General features: G+C 48.5%; 1 protein-coding gene across 25 annotated transcripts in view; it reads left to right on the top strand.

Annotated features, from left to right (window-relative positions):
- The window catches only part of NFASC (neurofascin), a 98231-nt gene that overhangs the window by 44711 nt on the left and 29078 nt on the right, over positions 1-24442 (top strand). For 13 of the 25 annotated variants that reach the window (XM_049831647.1, XM_049831664.1, XM_049831663.1 and 10 more), the window contains exons 7-24: positions 2081-2131; positions 7213-7324; positions 8444-8628; positions 9039-9170; positions 9473-9616; positions 10023-10134; positions 10233-10399; positions 10986-11133; positions 11771-11895; positions 12837-12872; positions 13676-13777; positions 13891-14088; positions 15081-15151; positions 15777-15999; positions 18082-18197; positions 19474-19678; positions 21599-21721; positions 22366-22539. In XM_049831647.1, coding sequence (XP_049687604.1) covers positions 2081-2131; positions 7213-7324; positions 8444-8628; positions 9039-9170; positions 9473-9616; positions 10023-10134; positions 10233-10399; positions 10986-11133; positions 11771-11895; positions 12837-12872; positions 13676-13777; positions 13891-14088; positions 15081-15151; positions 15777-15999; positions 18082-18197; positions 19474-19678; positions 21599-21721; positions 22366-22539 — 2424 coding nt within the window. The remainder of the gene's footprint in view (positions 1-2080; positions 2132-7212; positions 7325-8443; positions 8629-9038; positions 9171-9472; positions 9617-10022; positions 10135-10232; positions 10400-10985; positions 11134-11770; positions 11896-12836; positions 12873-13675; positions 13778-13890; positions 14089-15080; positions 15152-15776; positions 16000-18081; positions 18198-19473; positions 19679-21598; positions 21722-22365; positions 22540-24442) is intronic. The other 12 variants (XM_049831668.1, XM_049831662.1, XM_049831661.1 and 9 more) reach the window with 6 other exon arrangements.

Raw genomic sequence — 24442 nt, 5'->3', positions numbered from 1 at the left:
CTCTTTTTTGGGGTGGGCGTGTGTGCAGAGTCACCGGTGCAATAAGTAATCGGCACAGAAACAGCATCATGGGCCCCAGTCATCAAACAGGAGCCATCTCCCGTTCCCAGTAAGGTCAGACTGGGAGGAAGGGGTAGCGTGTGCTGGCAGATGCAAGGCTGTGTTTTGGGGACAGGCTCTTGGGTGAAGCAGGCACGAGGCGCTCCTGAATCCCAGTGTTAGGAGCTTAATTTGATCTCGCAGCAGCTTAAATTAGAAGTAACGCTATTAAAGCGACCTGAAAGTGACGTGAGAAGCAGAGGGGGCCTGGAGTGTTTTGTACTTTCATTGTAACAGCTTCTCCTCTGTGTAAAGCATGAGTGGAGAATCAGCAATATAAATACTATAAACAGGCTCTTTGCTAATGGTGAGGAATGTGTGCAGGTAATTAATTCTGAGTATTATTTGGCTGTTTACAGAGCTGGCCAAACAATGCCAGCGTTTACCTGTTAGGGAAGGACTGAGTCCTAAATTAGTGTGAGCTGGAGAAATTCTGGCAGACAGAGATCTGTGGTCATTTGAGCCTCTGAAGGCTCCAGCCTGACATATTTGTCAAACTCTAGAAAAAATGGGGAAGAAATCCTGGAAGATTTCTGTGCAGACAGATACAAGCTCCCCCTCCTGCTATACTCGGACGCCACCACAGCGTTTTGCTCCCCGGCTACGTAGAACTGGCTTCCAATTGTACTGGGCCCTCTCTTTAAGTTTTCCTTTGGAAACGTCTGCTGGATTATCAGATGCAAATGCCACCCCATGAGCTCCCCAGAGGCCCTTATAATTTAAAGAACTGAAGCTCTAATTTCTCATCTGTTATGATACAAAAAACTCTCGATACATGGAATGTTCAAAGGGGACGAGCTTGTATTTGTCTCAAGCTGTTCAATCATTCAGCCTTAAGCCATGAGCATTGGCTGTCCTTAAAAAAAAAAGTTCACCAGCTGCTGAAAAATCATTGCATGGGATTGCCACGTCCTTGGATGCAAGAAGAGAAAAATGCAAAGGTTTAGGGGAGCGATACACCCGTGCCTTTCCCTGCAGAGAGTTTCTCTGGTGTATCCAGGTTCAAGTAGCTCTTGGGTATCTGCTGGGCTCTCTTAACCCCCTTGCACAGAGACACGGTGTATCGCTGATGACCTGCGGCTCAGGGCAACAACTATATGGTAGCCAACATAGCCTTGTGCATCTCCTGTTGGGCAGATGATACCATAACACGGCTCTGCCACATCCCGGTGGAAACCAGGGCGTTCTCAGACACCGAAGGAGTATTTCGGGTAGCGGTGTGAGCTGAGGAGGGCAGGTCCTCCGGCAGCTGCGGGGCAGGACGGTGCATCCCCCGGCTCCTTGCAGAGCGTGGGTGGCAATTAGCTTTCTTCTTCAAGCAGAGGTGATGGCTGGCGGTGGTTGTCAATAACTGAGAGCAACGTGTTATTGAAGAGGTGGTATTTTGCATGTAACACAAGCTACTTTAATTACCTTGTAATTAAAAGGGATTTTACAGCAGATTATGCTTTTAGAGCCTAATTATTATTATTATTTTTATTTGTTCATCTTCGCCATGCCTTTCTGCATCCTTACGCTGCTGCCTAGCTGTGTCCAACCTATGCTTTACGCTGGGAAAAAGCAGCTGGAATATGTTTCCCTCATAGTTAGGAAACTGAGAGAAAAACCATTTTTCTTCTCCGACTGGAACCGATTTTTTTTTTTATTTTTTTTTTTTTCAAAGATACAACTGTCTTTATAGCAAAAAGAAAAACCCTTCAAGGAAACGTTTGTGATACGATTTTCATACGTTTATTTGTCCTTCCATCTTGTAGGAGGAAAACAGCCTTCTTTTCCTCTCCTTTATTGCTGTGTTGTGTTGTTTGTCGTGGAAGGCAGCTGTGCTCAGAGTGCTTTTGTCTCCCTGCTGTTGCCTGTCCGCATTGCTCTTGTGTTTTGGGAAGTTATTTTGTTTTCTGTCCCCTGTCCCCCCCCCCGCACCGCCTGTCCCCTCGCCCGCTTTGTGGCACTGGATATGCTCACAGTCTTTTGTTTATTGCAGAGAAACCCCATAACGAAACGTCTTTACGAAATCACACTGACATGTACAGTGGTGAGTCAACGCTGGCTTCTGGAGACCTTCACGATTTAACCCCCCTTCTGCCTAACCTGACTTATCTCCCGCGCTAACCGGGCAGCGAGCCGCCGCGTTCGCAGCATCGTCTGCCCTTCGTCCATGCCCACGCACCCCTGTGTCTGCCCGCGTCCCCCTTGGTGGGTTACGGCCTCAACTTTGCAAAAACGGGTGGGACGAAACGAGCCAAACGATGACAAAAATCCCCGCAAAGTTTTGACACCTTGAAATTATTGAGTTTTAAGCTAATTAACTGGATATGCGGAGCCCAGCTTGAGAGGCATTTGGATTAATAGGATCTGGCCCACGTGAAAAAGTTTGCTCGGCTGAGCAAGCCCAGCTTGCTTCCTCACTGAAGAGGTGGCTTGTCCTCGGCAAAGGCTCATGATTTAAAGATAAGACCCACCATCCCTCTTCTGTCTTCAGAAAGAGCATCTATTGTATTTGCAGCTAAACACAGGCAGTGCCTGGGAGAAAAAAAAAAGAAAGAAAGAAAAAAAAAAAGAGTATTTGGTTTTCTTAAAAGCTGGGTGCTTTGTTTCTTTGTGGCGAGGTTGTACGTGTTGGATGCTTTCACGAGGCTCTTGCCCTTTGTCTGGGCAGGGAGATTACCTCCGCAGCCTGCGTTTGCCGGGAGAAGCGCATCCCAAACTCATAAATTATGCTTCAGACACAAAACCGCGCGGCTCCCCGGGGCACGATCGCTGCCCTGAGAATGGATTGGAAGCGTCACAGACGTGACGGGATAAAGCCGGCAGAGTTGGGCAGCAGCAGGGTTTGTAAGGGAGCGGGGAGACGGGGCTGTTTGTGGGCGATGCCGAGAGCGCAGGCACTAGCAGGGATGCGAACGCCTCGCCAAAACCCACCACGGAGTCCGATTGCCCCAAGGCCGGGTGCTGTTTTGAGCAGGATTTGCTTTCTGCCCCTCTTGCTGCTTACAGGGACCAGGGTTGTGTGGCAGCGGGATGGGGACAACCCCAACCATGCCCTGGGCTGGTCCCCAGCTGTGTCCTATGGCAAAATCCTGCTCAGCTGTTGTCTCATCCCCTTCCACCCAGAGCCACAGGTTGGTTTGTGCCCTGTGTGATCCAGGGCACGTTTTCTTCTTCCACGGGGACTTTTGGGGCCAAGGAGTGCTTTTGCCAGCTAAGAGCAGAGAGAGTTGGAGTGTGAGAAGAGGAGGATGTGCCAGGCGAGGGCACCGGGTTTGGTGTCCCCGTCGAGAGCTCTCCCGTGCCAGCGGGCAGCCTGGGCATCCCTTCCCGGCCAAGCGAATCGGGGTGTTGGCATCTCACCGGCAGCCAGGAGCGGGAAGTTTCTGAGGATGCTGGAGAGGTGGGGAAGGCTCGGCAGAGGAACCAGTCTCGGAGGAAGTGCTGGTGGCAGCAAATGGGCTGGGCATAGTCTGAAAATATTTGTAGAAATGGCTGTGAAAGGGGTTTGCCAGCAAAACTAACTTCAATGGGAACTGCATAAACTGCATCACGCCTCAACTAGAGGCAAGCGGGAGGAGATGCCTCTCTCGCAGGCACACAGGGCCAGGGACCAAAGAAAAATCCAGTGGCAAGATCTCCTGTAAGTACATCTTGCACCTCAGCAGTATAAACGATGTTTGCATTCCAAAGAGAATGCCTTCACGCTGGCTGGGCATCGCTTCTGTGTTTGCAGCCCTTGCTAGTTCAGGAAGGAAAGTCACTGTGGTGGTCGTGGGCTTCTTGAGCTCCCACTGCACGTCTTTGTTCTGGAAAAGGGATGCTTAATAGTCACTTGGTTAGGAAAATGAGATCTTATCTGCACAGCCTCATAGATTTCTTCAGATTTCTCTTTGGAGATGCATAGGATAAACTGCCTGCGCTTTGCGTTATATGGACTATTTGCACTTAACATCCCCTGGAACACTTGATGGGTCCAGTGGATTCAAATCACCCACTCACGCTCCTGTGCAAATCTGAGCTCCAACCCAGCAATTTCTTAATAGTTAACAAGCTGGTGAAAAAAGTCTTACCCTCAGCCCTTTTTTCTTTTTGCTAACCTCGTGTTTCTCCCTGGAATGACCTGTCTGGCCGTACTGGCCACTGGAACCAGCTGCAGCAAAGCAAGGAGTCTTAGGGGTGGGGAAGAGGGACATCAGTCTTCCAAGTATTTTAGGTGTTTGGGAGACTTGGGGCTCTCGGACTCTGTACTTTGTGGTGCTGGTCCCTACGGAATGGGCTCAGCTCCACAGCCACCTGGCAAAGGGCTCTGCAGAGCTTGCAGGGAAGCTCGATGGGATGGGACAGGCTGGCGGTGCGTGGCAAAGTCCCCTTCCCCGCCGGTCGGCGATGGATGTGCCCGAGCTCATCTCGGGGACATGGGACCTGCTGGTGTGGACGTGGGGCACGAGCGGTTTGTGGGACGCTCGTCTCAAACTGCACTCGAGGGCCAGGTTAATCGCAGGAAATGCAACCAAGCCCTTCTCCCCACAGCTCATAGCGGGTGCAATGATTTCCTTGCTGCCAACTTAATTCCCTAGGCAAAGCGTCTGCAATGATGAAGGAAAAATTATCTAAAAGGAGTAATTGAATATTTTAATTAGCAGAAATTTCTCACCTTTTTTTAAAATGGAAACGAAAATCTGTTTTGTTCCTTTTTCTGTTGTTGGTTTTTTGTTTTGTTTTTTTTTTTTTTTAATAATTATTTTATTTCATTTTTTCTTTTGGCAAACCTGCAGGATGTTTTAAAGCTGGCTAGCTGTGCAGGAGGTGAACAGATGGGATGTGTCTGGATGTGCATATTCCGATTATCGCCTTTCAGTCAAAATGCGAGTTGATGTACAATTTTTAAATGCCGTCAGGTCAGGACTGTGGGGAGGCGGCAGTTGGCTGCTCCGGGGTGAGAAGTGGCCATTTCTGGGCTATCCTGTTCACAGCTGAATGGGTCCAATTTCACAGAGGCGGGGCCAACAGCAGCAATATATTGGAAGCAGAGCCTATTTTTGAGCAGAAATAAATAGCCATGGGATTTATTTTTCCAGTTCTGTTCCATCCAAACAGATGAGTGAGACGTTGCTATCTGTCTGACAGCTTCCAGCTGTAGCTGCCGCAAGTTCAGAGCTGGAGCAGTACCTCTGCCTGAGAGAATTTCTGGCCACTCCCTATTATAAATAGCAAAATATTTATTAGTAGTGCTATACTAAGACAAAAAGCTTATCAGCTATGCAGTGTTGTCCTTAGATTTATTAAACAAGTGGATAGGATACTAATTTATCTCCCTTATTTTTAATTTTCATCATTAATATATGGCTCGTAAAATTTGGCTTGCACTGCTGCTCATCTCTTCTCGTTATGCCCCCCGGGCTCCTCAGCGAATGGGTTCACTGTGGGAGTGAAGCGTACAGCCTGTTCAAACAGGCTGCAGACTGTTGGCTAATAAAAGCCAAAATTGACTTATAAAATAATATCCCACTCTCCTAATCACATGAGAAGAGAGAAGAACACGAATGTGGCCGGAGGTAGGGGAGCTGTTGATAAGTGCTGACTTTAAATCCAGCCGCTGGCTCTGTCATTCCCCCGCAAAGCCCCGGCACGGGCGGCTTGTTTTAACCAAAAAAAGATCCTCTCCAGAAGCAGGCAAGCAAACAGCGGCGTGTGCCTGCCCAGAGAACTGGCCCTTCAGGATAAGGTCAAGATATGCCTGCCCTGGTAATCTATTAATCAAATAATTGACTAACCCGCTGACCAGCACGTGCGGACCGGTAACCTGTGGGAGCGGTGGGAGCGGTGGGATGCGTGTGTGCGGCCGTGCTCCAGCAGATGTGGAGTCGTTTCAAAGGCACCGTTTAATTCTTGGGGTTGGGGTTTTTTTCCCCTTGTGAGCCTGGTCCCAGGCTTTCCCTAAGGCAGGCTGATGGGAATTCCAGGAACAACCCCTGCCCTCTCTCCTTTCCTTCTTCCCAGCCCTTTTCCCCTACCAGAGCTCTGGTGGAGGCTTCCCAAATAGGCATCCCCAAAAACCCCACAGTGCTGGGCACGCCTGGCTGCCTCCTGCTCGCTGAGCGAACAAAACTTTCGGGGCAGCGGGAAAGGGTTTGGTCTGTGCCCCAAGATCCTGCTCCTGCACCGGGGTGGGCTCTCCCCACGGATCGCTTCAATACTTGTAGTGACCCTATGCCAACCCTGGCCATTCTGTCCCCTTTCCTAATCTCATAACCTCCATCTCTGCTGCTGCTGCTTTCAAGCCCATCTCATCCTTTGTCCTCACTGATCTAGATCTAGTTTAATAATTCCACTTATTAATGGAATTTATTCCATTAATAATTCTGCCCCCCCCCCCCCCCCAAGAGACCTTTGCAGTGTGTATCTGTAGAGAGTTGTCTTGTGTCTTCCCCTGGTTTTCTCCTGTTAAACTTTCCTGTCCAGTCCTGAAGTTTGTCATTTTGGTCACCAAGTTGTTCCTTTCCAAAGGGCACTGTCCTTCCAGGCCCCACAGCTCCTGTTAAGTGTGGGAAACCTCCTTGCTGCTGCTAGAGCCCCAGACAGCGCTGGGATCCTCTGTATTTCAGAAAGCTCTGTGGCAAAGCAGCTCAGTTGTCCGATTAAACCTTTCCTGTACCCATCTGTTCCTTTTGTCCTTCATTACATGTTTTGTCCATCAGTGTTTCCAAGTCTCACTTGATCTCAGCCCATTTCTTTGCACTAGAGGCAGGGGTGGGCAGGAAAGGCGCTGCCCTGGCGGGAGCTGGTGCTCCGGGGACTTTCCTGATGCACCATCCCCGCGGCTCAGCTCCCTCTGCCCATCCTCTGCTGCTTCTTTACCTCCCTGCCTGCCAAGCATCCTCTCTCTACCCCTTTTTTTTAAAAAAAAAAACTTTAAAAATTACCTTGAGCCTTTCTCTACTTTCCAGGTACATTTCTGGGTGAGTTCAGGATCCCAGGTTTGGCCAGGAACTTGACAGCTTCCCCCTGAAAACACCGTGTATTTCTGGTCCTGTATGTGCTCTCCCCGTTGCTGTGGCAAAGGAGAGTTTAAAAACACTTTGTTTTGTTTGTTTGTTTGTTTGTTTTCTCTCCCGCTGATTTCAGCCCGAGGGATTACGGAGACAACTCCCAGCTTCATGTATCCGTACGGGACCTCAAGCAGTCAGATGGTGCTCAGAGGGGTGGACCTCTTGCTGGAGTGCATTGCTTCAGGAGTGTACGTACCGCTTCCCGGCTGGCAGAATTGGGGAGAGGGTGGTCCCCAGCAGTCCCCGGTGGGATGGCCTTGGGACCAAGATGTTGAATCACCAGTGGAAATACCTCTGGCTAGAAAAAGGGGTCATTCCCTTCCTTTTAACTGCTATTAACAATACTCTCATGACCTACTTGAAGCATAAGAACATGGAGCGAACAGGAGAGCTGAGTTTCGCAGCACTGTTCAGAGAAGCAGGTGGCTTTGGGTACTAGCTGTCCAAGGATAATTCCCACTGGTTTGTCCTTATAGCTATTTGCAAATCTCCTGGGTGCTCCTCGCCATGCTATAGTAACTGCAGAAGCATCCTGGGCTCGGGGTCAGCCGTTGGCAGCACTCCCAGGGTGCGCTGCCTGGTGCTGCCTGCACACCCTGCCAGACCCGTGCTCTGCATCCCCAAGCACGAGGCGTGAGATGGACCCCACTCCTGATCAGCTGGTGATGCTCAGGGTGCTGGTTTAGGCCCTGTGGTAGGAAGGAGGGTTGTAGGGTTTAGGGATTAATCCGTGCGGGGCCCGGACGACGGAACACCAATGTGATGATTAAAGTCACCAGTTTATTGGGCTTAGCTAATCATTTTTATACAGTTCTCTAAGTTGTTGAGAGACTTTGATTGGCTACTACATGCAAGCACTTGGTGTCCACACGCACAAGCATAAGCGGTGATTGGTTACATCGGTACTGTCCACGCGCACAAACACAAGACATAATTGGTTGTGTTAATTAAAGCCTACAAGACTTGTCTTAGTCCAATTGGTCAAGATAAGCCCCTGAATTGAGGTTGTTTGTGCCAAGTTCCCTTTATCGTGGAATGTGCACCTGTGTTTTCCTAATTGGGATCTTTCTTCTTCTATCTTCTTATTTATTCTGTTCAAGGCCGCCTAAAGGCGCCTGGAACAGTCTTGTGACCATGAGCTATTTTCAGGCCCAATAACTATAACTGAACCCTACAGAGGGTGGCCCAGCAGTTGGATCAGTCCTTCTCCCTGGGTGCGAGTGGTTCCGAGTGTGGGATGATCAACTGTTTTCTTAGGAGTAATTTTCTTGTTTTGCAAAAGCATTTATCTCCTCCCCTCTCCTTAGACCAGCACCTGACATCATGTGGTACAAGAAAGGAGGAGAGCTCCCAGCAGGCAAAACCAAGCTGGAAAACTTTAACAAGGCTCTTCGTATCTCCAACGTCTCCGAGGAAGACTCCGGGGAGTATTTCTGCTTGGCGTCAAACAAGATGGGCAGCATCCGCCACACGATCTCGGTGAGAGTGAAGGGTACGTCATCTTTACCTTGCCGTCTTTTTTACCTTTGCAACCAGAAGCCGAGGGGTGTGCATGGGAGGGGATGCTCTGGTTTGTTGAAAGGGGCAGCGAGGGCTTTCTGCGGGGGCTGTTTCTCTGCTGTATCTAGCCATACTTGCTTCTTGTCCAAACTGACCTAAAAGCAATGTGAGATGTGCTTTCAGCTGGTGGAACTCAGCAGAGCTTCACCGATATAAATGGTTGTGGTTTTGTGTGGCCAAAGAAGGGGGGGAAGAGGACTCGTCACCCTCACTGCACCCAGGGAAGCCCACTCGAGAGGACGGTGTTTTCGTTGTCTTAGTTCAGCAGGGAGCAGTGGAGAGGGGATTTTGGATGAGGCAGTATTGCTGCATTCATAACTGGTGCATTGGTGTATTTTAAAGCTGCTCCATACTGGTTGGATGAACCCCAAAACCTCATTCTGGCCCCTGGCGAGGATGGCAGGCTGGTGTGTCGAGCCAATGGGAACCCCAAGCCTGCGATACAGTGGCTGGTGAATGGCGAACCTATAGAAGGTGAGCAAGGAAGAATCTGTACCTCCTTTACAAAAAACCTAGCCAAGGATCTCGTGAGTGACCATGAGAGCCAGAACTGCTGTCGGGGTGCCAGGCACCTCACTGAGCGGTGTGTGTGGGCTCCAGCATCGCAGCACATAAACCACCTGCTTGTCTGAGATGAGGCCAGTTGAACCGTGTAGGCTGGGAAGGTCACGTACCATCGTCTGGTTTTATCTGGGCTGAGACGGAAAGATGCATCGTGATAGACAGTCTTGTGAATTTTAATTAAAAATTTAATTTGAGTGCTCTCTGTTTTGAAGCTTCTCCCCCCAACCCGAGCCGAGAGGTAGCTGGAGACACCATTGTATTTCGAGATACCCAGATCGGCAGCAGTGCCGTGTATCAATGCAACGCGTCCAACGAGCACGGCTACCTTCTCGCCAATGCCTTTGTCAGCGTCCTGGGTAAGTACTTACGGAGAATGAACACCCTATACTCAAGTTTTCCCCGCATGAGTTCTCCGTTTGCTTTCCTCTTTGTCGTTAGCTACTCTGAGGCTAAGGCACAAAGGTACATGATCTCTGCAACCAGGCTTTGGAGCAGAAGTCCATTGCCACGGGCCTGCAAAGCCATGCAAGGCTGAGCAAGTCCTGTCAGTGCTAAGATGTAAGCAAGCTGATTTGTGTAGTGAGGCTAGAAAGGGAAGGAGAAATGAGAGGGAATGAAGAAGCTCTACCCAGTCTTGAAAGTGCCAACAAGGAAGAGTCAACAGAAGAGAAGGGAGGGTGGGTGAAAAGACTGGAAAGGGAGCAGCGGTCTGGAAACTGGTTTCTTTTCTTTCTCAACGGCTGTGATTTTTGCTATTTGCAGATGTGCCTCCACGGATACTGGGCCCCCGCAATCAGCTCATCAAGGTGATTCAAAACAACAGGACCCGACTCGACTGCCCCTTCTTTGGCTCGCCAATCCCCACCTTGAGATGGTAAGGGCTGCAGCACGTCCCCTGCCAGTCTGGAGAGGTGGGGAGGGGAGGTTTCCTGCTCTTTCTTCCCTTACAATAGCACTTTGTGGTGTTGTGAGGTTTAAGAACGGCCAGGGGAACACACTGGATGGAGGAAACTACAAGGCGCATGAGAATGGGAGCTTGGAGATGAACATGGCTCGGAAGGAGGACCAGGGCATCTACACGTGTGTCGCTACCAACATCCTGGGTACAGCGGAGGCCCAGGTTCGCCTGGAGGTCAAAGGTAGGGGCACGAAGGGCTCTAGGTCAAAATGGTCTCTTGGATCTTCTGAAACTTGCAGGAGAAATAATAATTTGGGTTAAGGGAGGGTTGGTTGTGCGCTCCAGCAGTCCTTCAGCAGGACAGGCACTACGTAATTCGGAGCTGGAATCCACAAAATGGTAGAGATTCCCTTTTAATGTTGGAAAAAAACAAGGCTGTGGACATATTGAAGCTGTAGAAGGGCTGGCTGTGCATATTGAGCTGTAAGATGCCATAAGCAATGCAAAGAGAATTACAAAGTGTTCCTCAGGGTTAACTGATGGCAATAAAACATCTTCTGAATCAAGTTTCCACCAGGGCTCTCCCTGTTCAGCAAAACTGATTGCTGACTCAGAAAACTGGGTATTTTTTAAAGGGTCAGCATGAATTAATGGCTTGTTAAATTAATTTATTTGCAAGCATTTGTGTCAGAGAAGTTCTCTATAGCAAGCTGGACAAACACTTGACACACATGCTTGTCCCTTCCAAGTAACACTGCTCTTCATTGAGTTCCTGAGCGAAGACCCAGCAGTTTGGTGCCTACCACTTTCTTTCTGACTTTGTGCAGACCCAACGAGGATTGTGAGAGGACCAGAAGATCAAGTGGTGAAGAGGGGCTCCATGCCTCGCCTCCACTGCCGTATAAAGCATGACCCTACGCTGAAACTTACAGTCATGTGGCTCAAAGATGACGCACCCCTGTACATTGGAAACAGGTCTGTGTTGAACAGTTTTGTGGATCTTCTCTCCCAGGATTGTCAGACTTTTTAAAGAATGTTTCAGGAGTCACCAGGGATTATATGGATAAACATCGAGTTCCTATCTAGGCAACATTTGCTGTTCTTGATACTTTAATGTTACTAGCTCCTTCCAACAGACAGTGCCTAGCGATTAAGATTAACTTATCAGTTAATCAAGACTTTGGCTATAGGTTTTATTTACAGATATTTTAGGACATCTTGATAAAATGCGTGAGTTAGTTAATAACAAGCTACTTCAAAATCAATGTTTATCTGATGTGAGTGGTACAGCTGTAATTTCCTTTCCATAGCTGACTCCCTTCTCATGAAGTGACATCTGATCACAGGACACGAGCCAGTCAGAGGTCAGACTGTTTTCCTAAAAGCGTGATTATTCCAGATATATACCAGAGCACATTTGCTGATTCCTTAGGAAATGAGGTTTCCAAGAATAACTCAACACATCCTCAGCTGATAAAATCTTCAGACCAGAGACGTACTCCTGTTCTGTTTGGGCTTTTATATGTATTTTATCAGGGAACAGTGAGACCTCAATCCTCCTGCTTAATGTGCTTAGGCACAGTTGTGTGATTATCGTTTTCATCCTTTTAAGGATGAAGAAAGAAGATGATGGTCTGACAATATATGGTGTGGCTGAAAAGGACCAAGGGGATTACACCTGCGTAGCTAGCACCGAGCTGGACAAGGACTCAGCTAAAGCGTACCTCACTGTACTAGGTAAAGCTGTCCTCCCAACGTACTCCTGCAGAGCTAAGTGCTTTATTTTTAATACAACAGACTGACTTCAAGGTCAGACTGAAAGGGTGATCTGTGATCACAGAATTGTCCTCTGAAGCAGAGATGCTCAGGGAGATGCTGGCAGAGCAATTGTTCCGTTGCTGCAGGACTCGGCAAGGACGTGCTGCCTAATCTCAGGCTCAGACAATGGCATTGAATTTGAGTTGAAGAAAACTTGCATTTGAGACAAAAAAAAAAAAAAAAAAGAGCAGTTATTACATACAGCTAAAAATATCTAAATGTGGACATAGAAGCTCTGTGAGAATGGTCCTAAATTTGCAAGTGAATTTAACTGAATGTCAGGGTGCTGAGCAACACTGGAAACCCAGGGGTGAGAGCGAGCCACTCCCAGCCTTGCAGGTCCCCTTTTCAGTATAGTGAGTGACAAACCTAAGCCCATTCCCCATACCCATTTATGTACACTGCGAGATCTACTTGCAAAACACAGATTTATTAATCCCTGCTCTCGGCCACCTCAGATCTTGCTGATGTGCTGCGTTCACAGAAGTGCCCCAACCGGCCAGTGCTACTGGCATAGACCCACAGTGCCCTACAAAAGTCAGAGTGCAATATGAATCCCATATCCCTAATAATTTGACTGGGCTTGTTTTATTTCCCTTCCTTTTCCCCTAATAGCTAATTAACCCTATAGAAGGCTGATGTTTCCCCTTCACTGTGTACTAGAAGTATGAATAAATGTGTGCAGAGCATGCCTGGAGGTCTCTGGGGGAAGGATGTACCTACCCTAGTCCCCAGGCAGCACTGGATCCTTCTGAAATCTGTCACTGTGTGTGTAACTTTATATTTGCCAGGTGCTCCTTTGGCCACCCAACCTTAATGACTAAACTAACACCGTTAACAACCAATGTCTTACCTTGCAGCCATCCCTGCTAACCGTTCGAGAGAGTTACCGAAAGGTAATCATCACTAATTCATTGCGTTTATTTTATTTTGTAAATTGATTTTGTTTTGCCTCGCCAATAATGCCAACAGAAAATCTAGGTGTAGCAGCTGAGAAAGCTGGGAGCTGATGCTTCCAAGTCCTGTCCAAGTTGTCCTTGAAAAACCGTCCAGATGGCCGCGGGTAGAAAGGTCCTGTGCCACATCATTTCGTGTCCCACAGTGCCAATTCCTGAGTGCAAGAATCACTTTACCCATACCTGGAAATGGTGAGCCCTGATGGGAGAAAAAAAAAAATCACATTGAATCCGTTGACCTTTACCTGGAAAGAAGTTATTACTGTTACTCTTGTTGCATGAAATGGTTCTGTGCAATCATGTGGGTTGTGACCAGATAAAGAAACCAGAATTGTGCCCAGAGCATTTCTAACAAGTATGTATTTTCATTGAGGCTTTGTGTGCTTTCTATCCTATTTGTTTGCAATTACGTTTTGGACAGCTGCGTGTAGTTTGTTGTAAGATCATACATCCCCCTGCTAAGCCACTATATCATGCTTCCACCACCAGATAACATCAGTTGTACAGGGAGCAGGTAGGGTTTCAAGGCAAGGCACAATTAGTACATGAGCCCATTTGTATTTGAAAAATTGCTCTGGTCCACCAAGAGCTGCAGGACGTGAATCGTGCCACAGAGCACGTGTCCTCCCACGGGTCTGGGCTAAGATGGCCAGGGCTTCCCCTCCCGGGAGAAGCAACGGGAACTGGGACTCCCAGCTCCTGGGACAATCCCAGCCTAATTTGTCTCGTTACTCGGCCAACAGAACGACCCGACCGGCCCCGTGACTTGGAGCTGACAGACCTGGCCGAGAGGAGCGTGCGGCTGACGTGGATTCCCGGCGATGACAATAACAGTCCCATCACAGGTCAGCCACGGGACCCTCTGGCCCATATCCCTCCCTCCTTCTCCCACACAGCGGAGGGAAAACTTTCCTTGTGAGCTGAACCCTTAAACTCACCTCTCCATCCTCTCCCCCAGACTACATCGTCCAGTTTGAGGAGGACCGGTTCCAACCTGGCATGTGGCATAACCACTCCAGATACCCCGGGAGCGTCAACTCGGCCGTGCTGAGCCTCTCTCCTTACGTCAACTACCAGTTTCGGGTGATTGCGGTGAACGACGTGGGCAGCAGCCTGCCCAGCGTGCCCTCCGAACGATACCAGACCAATGGGGCACGTGAGTACCGTCCGCCCGGTCCCTCTTGCCGCGGTGACTTGACGTTGTTCTTAGCATCTGGCCACCACTCTCCATGTAGACTCTCCTCTTGTGGTGTATGATCACAGCTCCTGTAACAGAAACAGATTTACACAGGTGAGGGAATGAGCTTGTCCATGCAATCCTGTGCCGGGGTGTGATTTTATATATTACATCCTTATGCCTATGCCCAACATTCTGCAGAGCAGCAAAACTCAAAGGGGAAAGATTTATGCAAAGGTCACTCCAGCAGAATCTATTGAAGGAAAGCCCAGTTTCACCTTACAGAGAAACTTTCTAAACAAAGTCTTTCATCCTTTCTAACAACAGGAAGCTCAGAAGTCTCTTGGAAAATTAGACTCAAGAGTAAACTGGCCACAAGCAAAAGGCATTTTGTTCCAAAATTGCTAATTCATTGTCCACTGCTAGAGCTGGCCAGGAGCCCAGATAGATGCAGGAGTAAAGTGTGCTCCAGCCCACGACCAAGACTCAGGTCTTCAGTTTGTGTGCCCAGCGCTTTGTATGTTGTAGAATACTTGGGAAAATTAATGTGAGGCATTCACAAGAAGCTTAGTAGTTTTGCTGCATTTCTTAAATTAACCATTGCAGAGATACTTCTGCAATATCTACCGGCATCTAGTGTTGGCTTTTGACATTACTCTTCTTGTTTCAGATTTCCAAAGTGACAGACTCTGTTCCTGGGGTTGATTCACAATGGCTGTCTTTCAAAGATTTAGGACATTTGGGAAAAAAAAAAAAAAAAAAAAAGAGGCTCCTAAATAAATGACCTGGTTTTCAAGAGTGCTGAGAGTGTCATGTTCCATTAACCTGAATGGGAACTTCTGGAAAAATCAGGCCATTAACTTCTGCCTTGGAAGTACATTTGACTTGCACAGTAAAGGGGTTTTAACCACTCAAATGGTCATTTTTCAATATTATACACTGCAATTTTTTTTTTTCAATGTGAATTTCAGGTCCTGAAATCAACCCAACAGGAGTTCAAGGTGCAGGGACTCAAAAAAACAACATGGAGATAACCTGGACGGTGAGTACTTCTTTGATGCTTGACAGCCACCCATCTTACCATTATGGTCACAGATGTTAAGATACAGAGAACTCAGCATCCCGAGCATGTGTGATGTACCACACAGAATACCATAACATTAATGATTGTAAAGGAAATCAAAAGCAGAAGATGCATCTACAAGAGAGGCTGCTGTTAGTGCTCAGAAGACGGTTTCTGATGAAAACAGTAATTTGCAACTATGTGAGCCAAAGAAGAGATTCGGGATCACAGATGCAGGTTAGGGAGGATGCTCAGAGCCTGATTCCTTAAGCAGTATATAGGGCTTACAGACCAGCTCTTGCTTTCCATCGTAGACCAGCAGGTGTCATCCACAAATAAGCCAGCATCTGTAAGGAGGCTAGAAATTGCAGTGGGAGTATGGATCGGAATATAAGGATATGGTTCTTGGTCCTGCCTTGGGTCTGGAGGGCAAGGACTAGGTATGTCTCTCTCTGGGAACAAAAGTATTGACCTCCTTTGAGATTTGCTGGTGGAGCATGAAATAAGAACCAGCTGCTGAACAGAACTTTTGGGAGCTCCATGGCAGAGCAATACAGTTGCTCTTTCTCCTTCTCACTTTCTTTTTCTGTTTTGGTCCATTAAGCCTCTGAATGCAACTCAAGCTTATGGGCCCAACCTCAGGTACATCGTGAGATGGAGGCGAAGGGACCCCCGAGGGAGCTGGTACAATGAGACAGTGAAGACACCAAGGCACGTCGTCTGGAACACACCCATCTACGTACCCTACGAGATCAAAGTGCAGGCAGAGAACGACTTTGGTAGAGCACCAGAGCCCGACACCGTCATCGGCTATTCAGGGGAAGATTGTGAGTACTTTCTCAGCCAGAAATCGTAAGTGTTTCAGGGCAGGATCCCACCCAAGGTCTGTGGGTTGGCACCTGTGCCCAGGACGTGTTCATAGCACTGCTTGATTTGGCACAAAAATCCAGTTCCAGGCATTGGAAGAAAAAGGCTTGGCCATTAGATTCTGTTCTGGGCTCTGCCTGCATGACCCAAGTCACTTAGCCTCTCCCTTGCTCTCCAGATAACACTTTCAGTGTGGAAGACAGTAAGATTTCACTTAAGATGAGCTCTGGCTGTATTCCAATAAATTGCATTAAATTTTTTGCCCCTGACATCCATAGAGCACCGAGTCCATCTCGGATGAAAGGTGCTACGAATGGCCAAAAGGGCCTTGGTTCATCCTGGACTGGATTCTTGTGCCTCTTGGATAAGGCCCCAGCTAAGCCCCAGCTTGGGCTCCTGTTCACAACACACCATTGGCTCAGCTTATCTTTCTTTAAAACTCTCCACCTGGTCATGCAGAACAGCAGCCAGCTTGTTTAACTCTCTTTTCACCTTCTTTCTGGGCTACTGGTATCACCTTCTGCGCCTGTAGCATCCAACACTGAACTATGATTATCCTTAACCTGTTAGGATAAGGCGGTTTGCTGCCAACAGCTTTATTTTTAAAGAAATACATATTAGTTCCTTGCATTGCAGCATCAGTGGGGGTCCCTGGCTGTATGACTTTAGGATTACCAAGAAAGAAGTAAGGTAGATGAGCCAGCCAACCATCCATGACTCTAGGCTTGAACTCAAGGGGACACAAACAGGGCACGGCAATTTCAAGCAAATCTGCAATCTTGGTGCTGAGATAGCATGCAGGACACGTCCTCTGACTGGGCATCTTCTCCCAGAGGAGACAAGGCGACGGGAAGGAGAATGGGCAGAAACAGCGGGAGTCAGGCTAAGAGCTGAGCTCTGGAAGCAAAGCTGGACCTAGCTGAGAGGCTGTTACTGGAAAGGCTTCACAAGCACCTGACTGCACCAGCATCTGCATTACCTGTCTGTGCACTACCAGGGTGGTTTTTTTCTAGTTTCAGTTGAAAACTTGTGCAATAAATTTGAGTTTTGGGGGGATCTGACTGGGCCTGCACATGTGTGCTTTACATGGAGGTAAACCAGGGAGCCCAAAGCCTCTGTATCACACCCCAAACAGAAATGTGTTCCTGCCTGTATCCCAAGGGGTGGGCCAAGTTAAAAACAAACAAACAAACAAAACCAAGCAACCAAACTAGTCCCTGCCCTGTCACGTCCGAATTGCTTCACAAAGAACTTCGGATTTCTATGTACAACCAAGTGACCTGTAAAAAGGAGGTAAAAAACCCCAACTGGATCAACACCAGGCTCTGGCCAAATTCAGATTAACGGATATGGAAATAAGAGGTAGTTTTTGTAACTCCTGGGTCTAAAAGCAGCCAGCCAGTTGCAGCAGGAGGGGGCTGGATTTGCCAGTGCCCTTCACCGGGAGGGAGGTGAGCCAGACCCCTTCCTTGCTAACGTGATCTCTTGCAGCAGTGTGTAGGGAGCCCTGCTATTAACTGGATCATCAGTATTCTCGTGATGGCTGGCTGAGTGAAATATGGGGGGTTTTCCCCCCCCCCTCCCTTCCTGTGGAAGCACTGCTGAAAAAACAATAGTCAGCTTTTAAAGCATGCACATGTCAGGGAGAAATTGAGGGGGACGGAGGTAAGTGAGTGATGCTGTTCTGTCTATTTGCAGGGTGGTAGGGTCTGCTCACCCCAAACGAGGGCAGACGGGAAGCTGGGAGTTGGTCTGTCGCTGCTGGTTTATTTTATCAAGTTTGGAAATCCTCAGAAATTGAATTTAAGGAGGGAGAAAAGGAGTTAATTATCCCTGTGAAATCGGCAGACAGGTCAGCCAGGGTGCCAGCAGATGGCAGAGCCAGCACAGAGCCACTGCTCACCCGGTTTGCCACAGCCCAGCAATGCTGTGATGGGAAAACCATGGCAAGGACAAGGGGAGCAGAGGGGTGTCCGTCTGTCTGTCCTCCAGGGTACCGCTGGGTACCTAACATCCACTCTGCTTTATCCCTGAACGCTCAGATCCCAAGGCTGCGCCTACGGATGTTAGGATAAGAGTTTTAAACAGCACTGCCGTAGCTCTGACCTGGACCCGAGTGCACCTGGACACCATCCAGGGACAGCTCAAGGAGTACAGAGTGAGCAAAACCAAATCTTTTCGGCACTGACCATTAATACAGCTAACCTTCTCACAAGCCGAGGTGGCCCCGGCGATGGAGCTGCCTGCAATGGGGATGACAGAAAACTCTCCTCCGGCCATCACGATCCTTTTGCCATGGCTGGGTGCAGACCACCAGAAAAGGGAACAGAACCAGAAATAAAGGGCCTTGGTTTGCTCTTCGTGGTGCCTGGACGGGGCTGGGGACATCTCCCCTTGCTCCCCCAGGGCTCGGTGCTGGGCTGGCCCTTCCCAGTGCCTGCCCACAGGATCCGGGGTGCTCAGAGCAAGTGGGGCTGCCCTTGTGCACCCAGAGAGGGACTCGGGGTGGTCCTATCCGTACAGCAAGGTGTCTCCTGGCTCTAGAGCTGCCCAGAACCGCGGGCTGGCTGGCTCTGGGGGGAATGACCTCAGATAGGTACAAACAGGCTGGTTTTTGTGTCATCCCCAAAGTACCTACATCGTCTTTTAATGAACACCAACCCCTGCAAAGCCTAAACCCAGCGGTTCGTACTAACTGGCAACTAAAGACAGCATGGATTCTGTTGTGTTTGGGAGTTTTTTTCTTTTAATGTGGAATATTTACTGCTAAGGTAAAATACTAGTGTTTATGTCCAGAGGACAGACCCTGTTCAAAACAAGCAAAAGCCTGGTTGGAGCCCCTTCTTATCAGAGTTTAAGACATTACCAAAAGCATGCGTCCTGCAAACAGTTAGAGCGTTTCAAATCCAATAATCTGCTGGCCATAAAGCAAGCTTCCTGGGTACTGCTTGCATTTTTTTTCTGTCTCTGCTCTGTCATTCTGGTCTATTTTTTGAATGAATCTTATTTCTGCATGAAATAAGATTTACAGTCAGGGCTTTGAATGGGAGACTTTCCAAGGTCAGACTTTCCTTTGTGCCTGGACATGTCCCACCTTTCCTTCTAGACCGCTAGGGTACTACTCTGGGTAGAAAGGCAGAGTGAGTCGCTTGACACCTAGCCCTTGGGAGCCAGAAACAGCTCTTTGTAGTCTGAACTTAGTGGTTTTGCTCTGTGGCCTTTGGTAAGCACTTAACCCCATGCTCAGCCTCTTCCTCGGGTAACACCACTGACCTGCCTCGCTGGGGGGATGCGGAGCTTCATTAATTGCTCTAAAAGGCTTCTGCAGCTGAGAGCTGCTCTTTGGAAAGGCAACCTTTTGCTATGCTTTGTTAATGGAAAAACAACTGCACTTAAATGGGAAAAGCTTCACTTGCCATGCATGTTTCTTGAAGGCCTATTTCTGGAGAGACAGTAGTTTGCTGAAGAACCTGTGGGTCTCCAAAAAACGGCAGTATGTGAGTTTTCCTGGAGACCGAAACCGGGGCATAGTGTCCCGGCTGTTTCCTTACAGCAACTACAAGCTTGAGATGGTTGTAACCAACGGGAGAGGAGATGGGCCACGCAGTGAAGTTAAGGAGTTCCCCACACCAGAAGGAGGTACGTTCCCGGGGGGGTTGTGCCGGCCCCCGTCCCACACAGGCACGTGCTGGGTGAGGTTTGGGTGGTTCAGCTCCGCAGAGCCACGATGCTGCTGGGGAGATGCTCTAGGGACAATTTTTAGCTGAGCCTGGGCAGCATCGCTGTCACGCGGCGCTGCTGTACGCCTTCGTCACAGCGGGGCAGGTGACATCTCCGCGGCTATACCTAGAGCTAACTAATGGCACTGTCTCGTCAATGTAAAAATCCCCTTTAGGTACGTCGAACACATCAGCGAGTAGCTCTTAGGCTGAACGAGAGAAATGTTTGCAAAGCCTCCGCAGAGGCACAGCACCGTGCCCTTGATTCGCTGCCTGACCTGCAAATGTCACCGCCCCTCCCTGTGCTGCGGGTCGGTGAAATGGCAGTGAATATATTCATCTTGCTCAGTAAAAGGCAGTAAAATCTCTGTAAGACCTAAGTACTTTTGTTCTGAAAGGACATCACTGATACCCCTGTTAGGCTTTTAAGGCAAGAGCACCTCATTCTTCTGTTTAAAGAGCTTGTGTCAAGGATGAACTTGAGATTTTAATTTTCTTGCTGTCACAGGAGCTATTTATAGATACGCCAATAACTTTTTGTTGGAGCTGCACTTTCAGTGGCTAGCAATGAATCTTCCTATAGCACAGATGGTTTTGGCACAGTATGTTACAAAAATGCAAGAGGAGAAAACAGTAGAGGCTGGAAGCAAATCCTGTCTCAACTAACACAAAATACTATGGGGTCTTCCTCTTTCTCTTCATCCTACTCCTGCTGCACAAGAACAGCATCTCTCAGTCCCGTCTCTTTCTTCCTCAACATTTTCTTGGACGCTGTCACCGTTTTCTAAGGATTTTCAATTGATCAGCCATAATTAAGCCTGCTTAAAAAGAAGGGACTCTGTTCCAGCAGGGTGGTTCTGCAATCAGGTGCATTTTGATTGAACTGCTTACCTGTGTGCTAGAGGCACAGAGCATTTGGGGTAGCTATATGCATACATGCATGGCATTGATTGAAACAATTATAGTGGATTACACTCTTGTCATAGGGAAACTGTTGATTTTTTTTCCGATACCACTAAACTGTTTTATTGGCTATATATTGATGTTTAGGAGACTGAATGATACCCTGCAAAACTTCTGTATACAAAAATAAATAAATAAATCTCTGATCTCTCAGATCGGAGAGCGAAGTTCTTTCCCCAGTCAAGACACTGCAATTATGAGTAAGCCAGGAGAATAGTTTAATTCAAGAATGTATAATGCTTTCCTTCCTTTACTAGCTTTGAATAAGCAGTCATAAAAGCAGCAATTCCTCAGGGTAAGGACCGCTGTATACGTGCACCAGCTCCCTCTTACAGATCTCTAGACATTAATAATACAAGGATGCTTTGCAATTAGAGAAGCTGTTATACTATTTTTCACCGTTCCAGCAGCTGAATAGATGAGATGTAAATGTTGGGCTGGGTGGGGGCTGTACACAAGACCAGTAAAGTATGCGTACAACATACAGAAGTGACACTTGAACTGGGTCACAGCTCCGCTTCACGGCTGTAGCATCTTTTGCGGGTGCCTCACCGAGCTATGCGCTGGAGGGCAGTGGTACCCAGCGAGCGCAGCGCAGCACGGGCACGGTGCTGCTGGGGCTGGGGTGGCATGCAGAGCTGCTCTGCTTTCTGCTCCCTGCACACACGCTGCTGAAAACCCTGGGCTGGCGCATGGTTTCTGGCACAGGTTCTTGTTCAGTCGGTTTCTGACCTTTATAGAGTGTGTGTGTGTGTGTTTATTTAGAGTGTCTCGAGTGTATCGGTCAGCTTGCAATGTATACAGTATTGTAAGGTATGTTATCTTGTATGTTTTTTTTTTCTTTTCCTCTCCTTCCTGGTCCCATCCTCCTCCCAAGTGCCCAGCTCCCCCAGGTATTTAAGAATCCGACAGCCAAATCTGGAAAGCATCAATCTGGAATGGGATCACCCAGAGCATCCCAATGGAATCCTCACAGGATACAGCCTTAGATATCAAGCCTGTACGTTCCACATCTTCTTAGTGATAATAATGAAGTCATGAAATATTTTCCTTGCTGCTAATGACCTCCTCACCTAGCACAGAAAGCTCTTCACAAGGAACTGGAGGCTTTCATCACAGAATGAGACACACTGGTGTTGGAGAGGAGTCCTGGAGCAGTGCTGGGCAGCTGCAGTTAACCAGGGAGGGTGGCAGCTGCTCAGCAGATTCTCCAGACTCGACCACTGAAGGGAAATAAGTTTGATCTCTGATTTAGAAAGACCTTTAAGTGCAGTCTGAGTAGTTTACGTGCTCACTCAAGCACCAGCTCCCAGCCATATAAGAGATGCTGCCCGGATTGCAGCACACTCTGCAGAGCCCTGCACGATGCCGGGGGCAGTACAGCCTTCTCCGAGACCCTGGCACTTGGGCTGTGCCTCTCCTCGACCACCTGTACAACCCTGAATGTCCCCACTAGCAGGTCCCCCAGCCGGGAGGTCACCGACTGCCCCAGACGAAGTGTATTTAACAGCAGCTATAGCTCTGAGCACGTATGGCCCCATACCGACTGCAGGTCGGTCCTGGGGGCGAGGCGATGAGGCAGCTTAGCACAGGGTATTTCTGAAACAAAGGCTGAAGCCACCACGACCTGCCTTTCCTCCCCAGTTAATGGATCCAGAACGGGCCGAACCCTGGTAGAGAACTTCTCTCCCAATCAGACAAGGTTCACCCTGCAGAGGACAGACCCCATCTCGCGCTATCGCTTCTTCCTGCGAGCACGGACCCAGGTGGGAGAAGGAGAAACCATAGTGGAGGAATCGCCTGCCTTGCTGAACGAAGGTATGTGCAGCAGCAACACCTCCTGGCTTTGCTGAGGGGTTAGGGGGGTGATGGTACATGTATGAGCCAAAACCTGCAGGTCGGAGAATCGGTGGTCCACAGAGCAGCCAGTACAATATAGTAACTGGTGCACAGCTACCTTCTACTGCAGAAATAGATAGAATACTGGCCAGGACCGAATATTGCAGCAGAAACGCTACAGAGGTGACTGTCCTGTGCTCCAGGGAACCATCTTGCTACCCCCCAAGAAATTAAGAGTTCCTCACGTGCCCTGGAGCAGGAGGGCATCTTGCTCTCCTCTTGCAAAAGGTGAAGCTCTAATCTGCCCCTCTGCAGTCTCTGTACGAGCTAAATAAGGGGCAGATGGGGGTGATTTTTACGTGGCTCGAAGGGGGTGCAGCAGCTGCATCCTCCAGGCAGCGAACCCCAGCCAGGGGCTACGGTGCCACCTCCCTGTCACCCCATAATCAGCAGCTGATCTGACCCTCCAAAGCAAAGCTCCAACTCCCAGATTCATAATAAGATAAAATGCCCATTGTGCGACATTCATCAAACTAAGTGAAAGTTCAGGAGCCCTCAGGGAACTCGGGGAGACAAAAGCTGGCTCCTTCCTTTCTTTAGCATTTGCTAAAAGACCCATGATTTGGTTAGTGCTCTGATTTAATGGGGTTTTTGTCTCCTTTCCTCCGTCTCCCCCTCCCCAACTAATGGCTCTGAGTAGGAAAAGTAATTCCTACTGATGACCCAGTGGAAATGAAATGCTTCCTGACACCTCTTAGGTGGGCTCCAGCGTCGCTAATTGATGCGACAGGATGGGAGATGAGGCTGCATATGCTATGGGGAAAAAAAAAAATCAGCTAAGTTACACCCTGGCAAACACAAGAGGGGGCATGTCATTGCTTTAAAAAGGAGCTTTGCTGAACAAACTGTTAGAGCACAGGGATCGGATTGAAGTTGTTGGTGCTGACAGTCCATAGTTCTAGTTGTTTCATATACATTTGCTTTACTGGGTTTGTTTCTATACATTGATAAGAACAAATGTTAGCAGAACACAGGTAAATAATAGCCATAACCAACCGCTGTTGTATATTGCTTAACTGATTTGTATCAGGAAATAGCAGGTCCAGCGTGACAAGGTAACGTTCCCTCTCCGCAGGGTCGGCGATGCGGGCAGGTGGTGGCACCCAGTGCTCCCCAGCTGCCCCTACCAAAGGGACAAGCTTTGTCCCTTAGCAAAAGGACCAAGCGTTGGCCATTAAGCAGCAAGAAAAATTGAAGTCGTTTACAGACTGACGTTAGAGAAATGTGGCAAAGTTTGACCTTCAAAACATGAGACCCTGAGGTACAACACGACATAGGCAAGCTCTGTTAATGACAGGCGTATCAGTACAATTAGCAGCTCTAAATGCCCACTTTGATACGAAGGTACCGGCTGTAAAGCTACGCGAAAGATGAGTCTGGAATTAAAAAAAAAAAAAAAAAAAAAGCCGATTAAGAAAATTAAACCCATTAACGCATTCAGAGGTTGTTTTCTGCTTGCCAGACTCATTCACCTGAGAAGTTTAAATAAAATACATCTCTCTGATGTTCTGCGCCAAGGGCTGCAACCCACACAAGGCAGGACGAGCGCTGATGTTAGAATTACGCTAGAAAAGGGAAGGCGAAATTCAGAGTGTCAAAACCGGTCCTTGCTGGGATTAGCTATAAGCACCTGCTTAAGCACTTTGCCTAATTGACACCACTGGCATCTCTGCTGCGGAGCTGGTGTGTGGTTAACCGGTAACCTCCATCTCCAAGGGGCCGTCCCTGCTCTCTCTGCCCTGTGCAAGTGGCTCTGATGCACAGGAGGGTGACGGGTTATAGCTAATGCATTTATTTCCTCTCTTTCAAGTCTCTGGTGACT

Source organism: Accipiter gentilis, chromosome 29, assembly GCF_929443795.1.
Source record: "Accipiter gentilis chromosome 29, bAccGen1.1, whole genome shotgun sequence".
In the NCBI taxonomy this organism is placed as follows: domain Eukaryota; kingdom Metazoa; phylum Chordata; class Aves; order Accipitriformes; family Accipitridae; genus Astur; species Astur gentilis.
The sequence above is the reverse complement of the archived record's forward strand: the minus strand, read 5'-3'. Positions and strand labels throughout refer to the sequence as shown.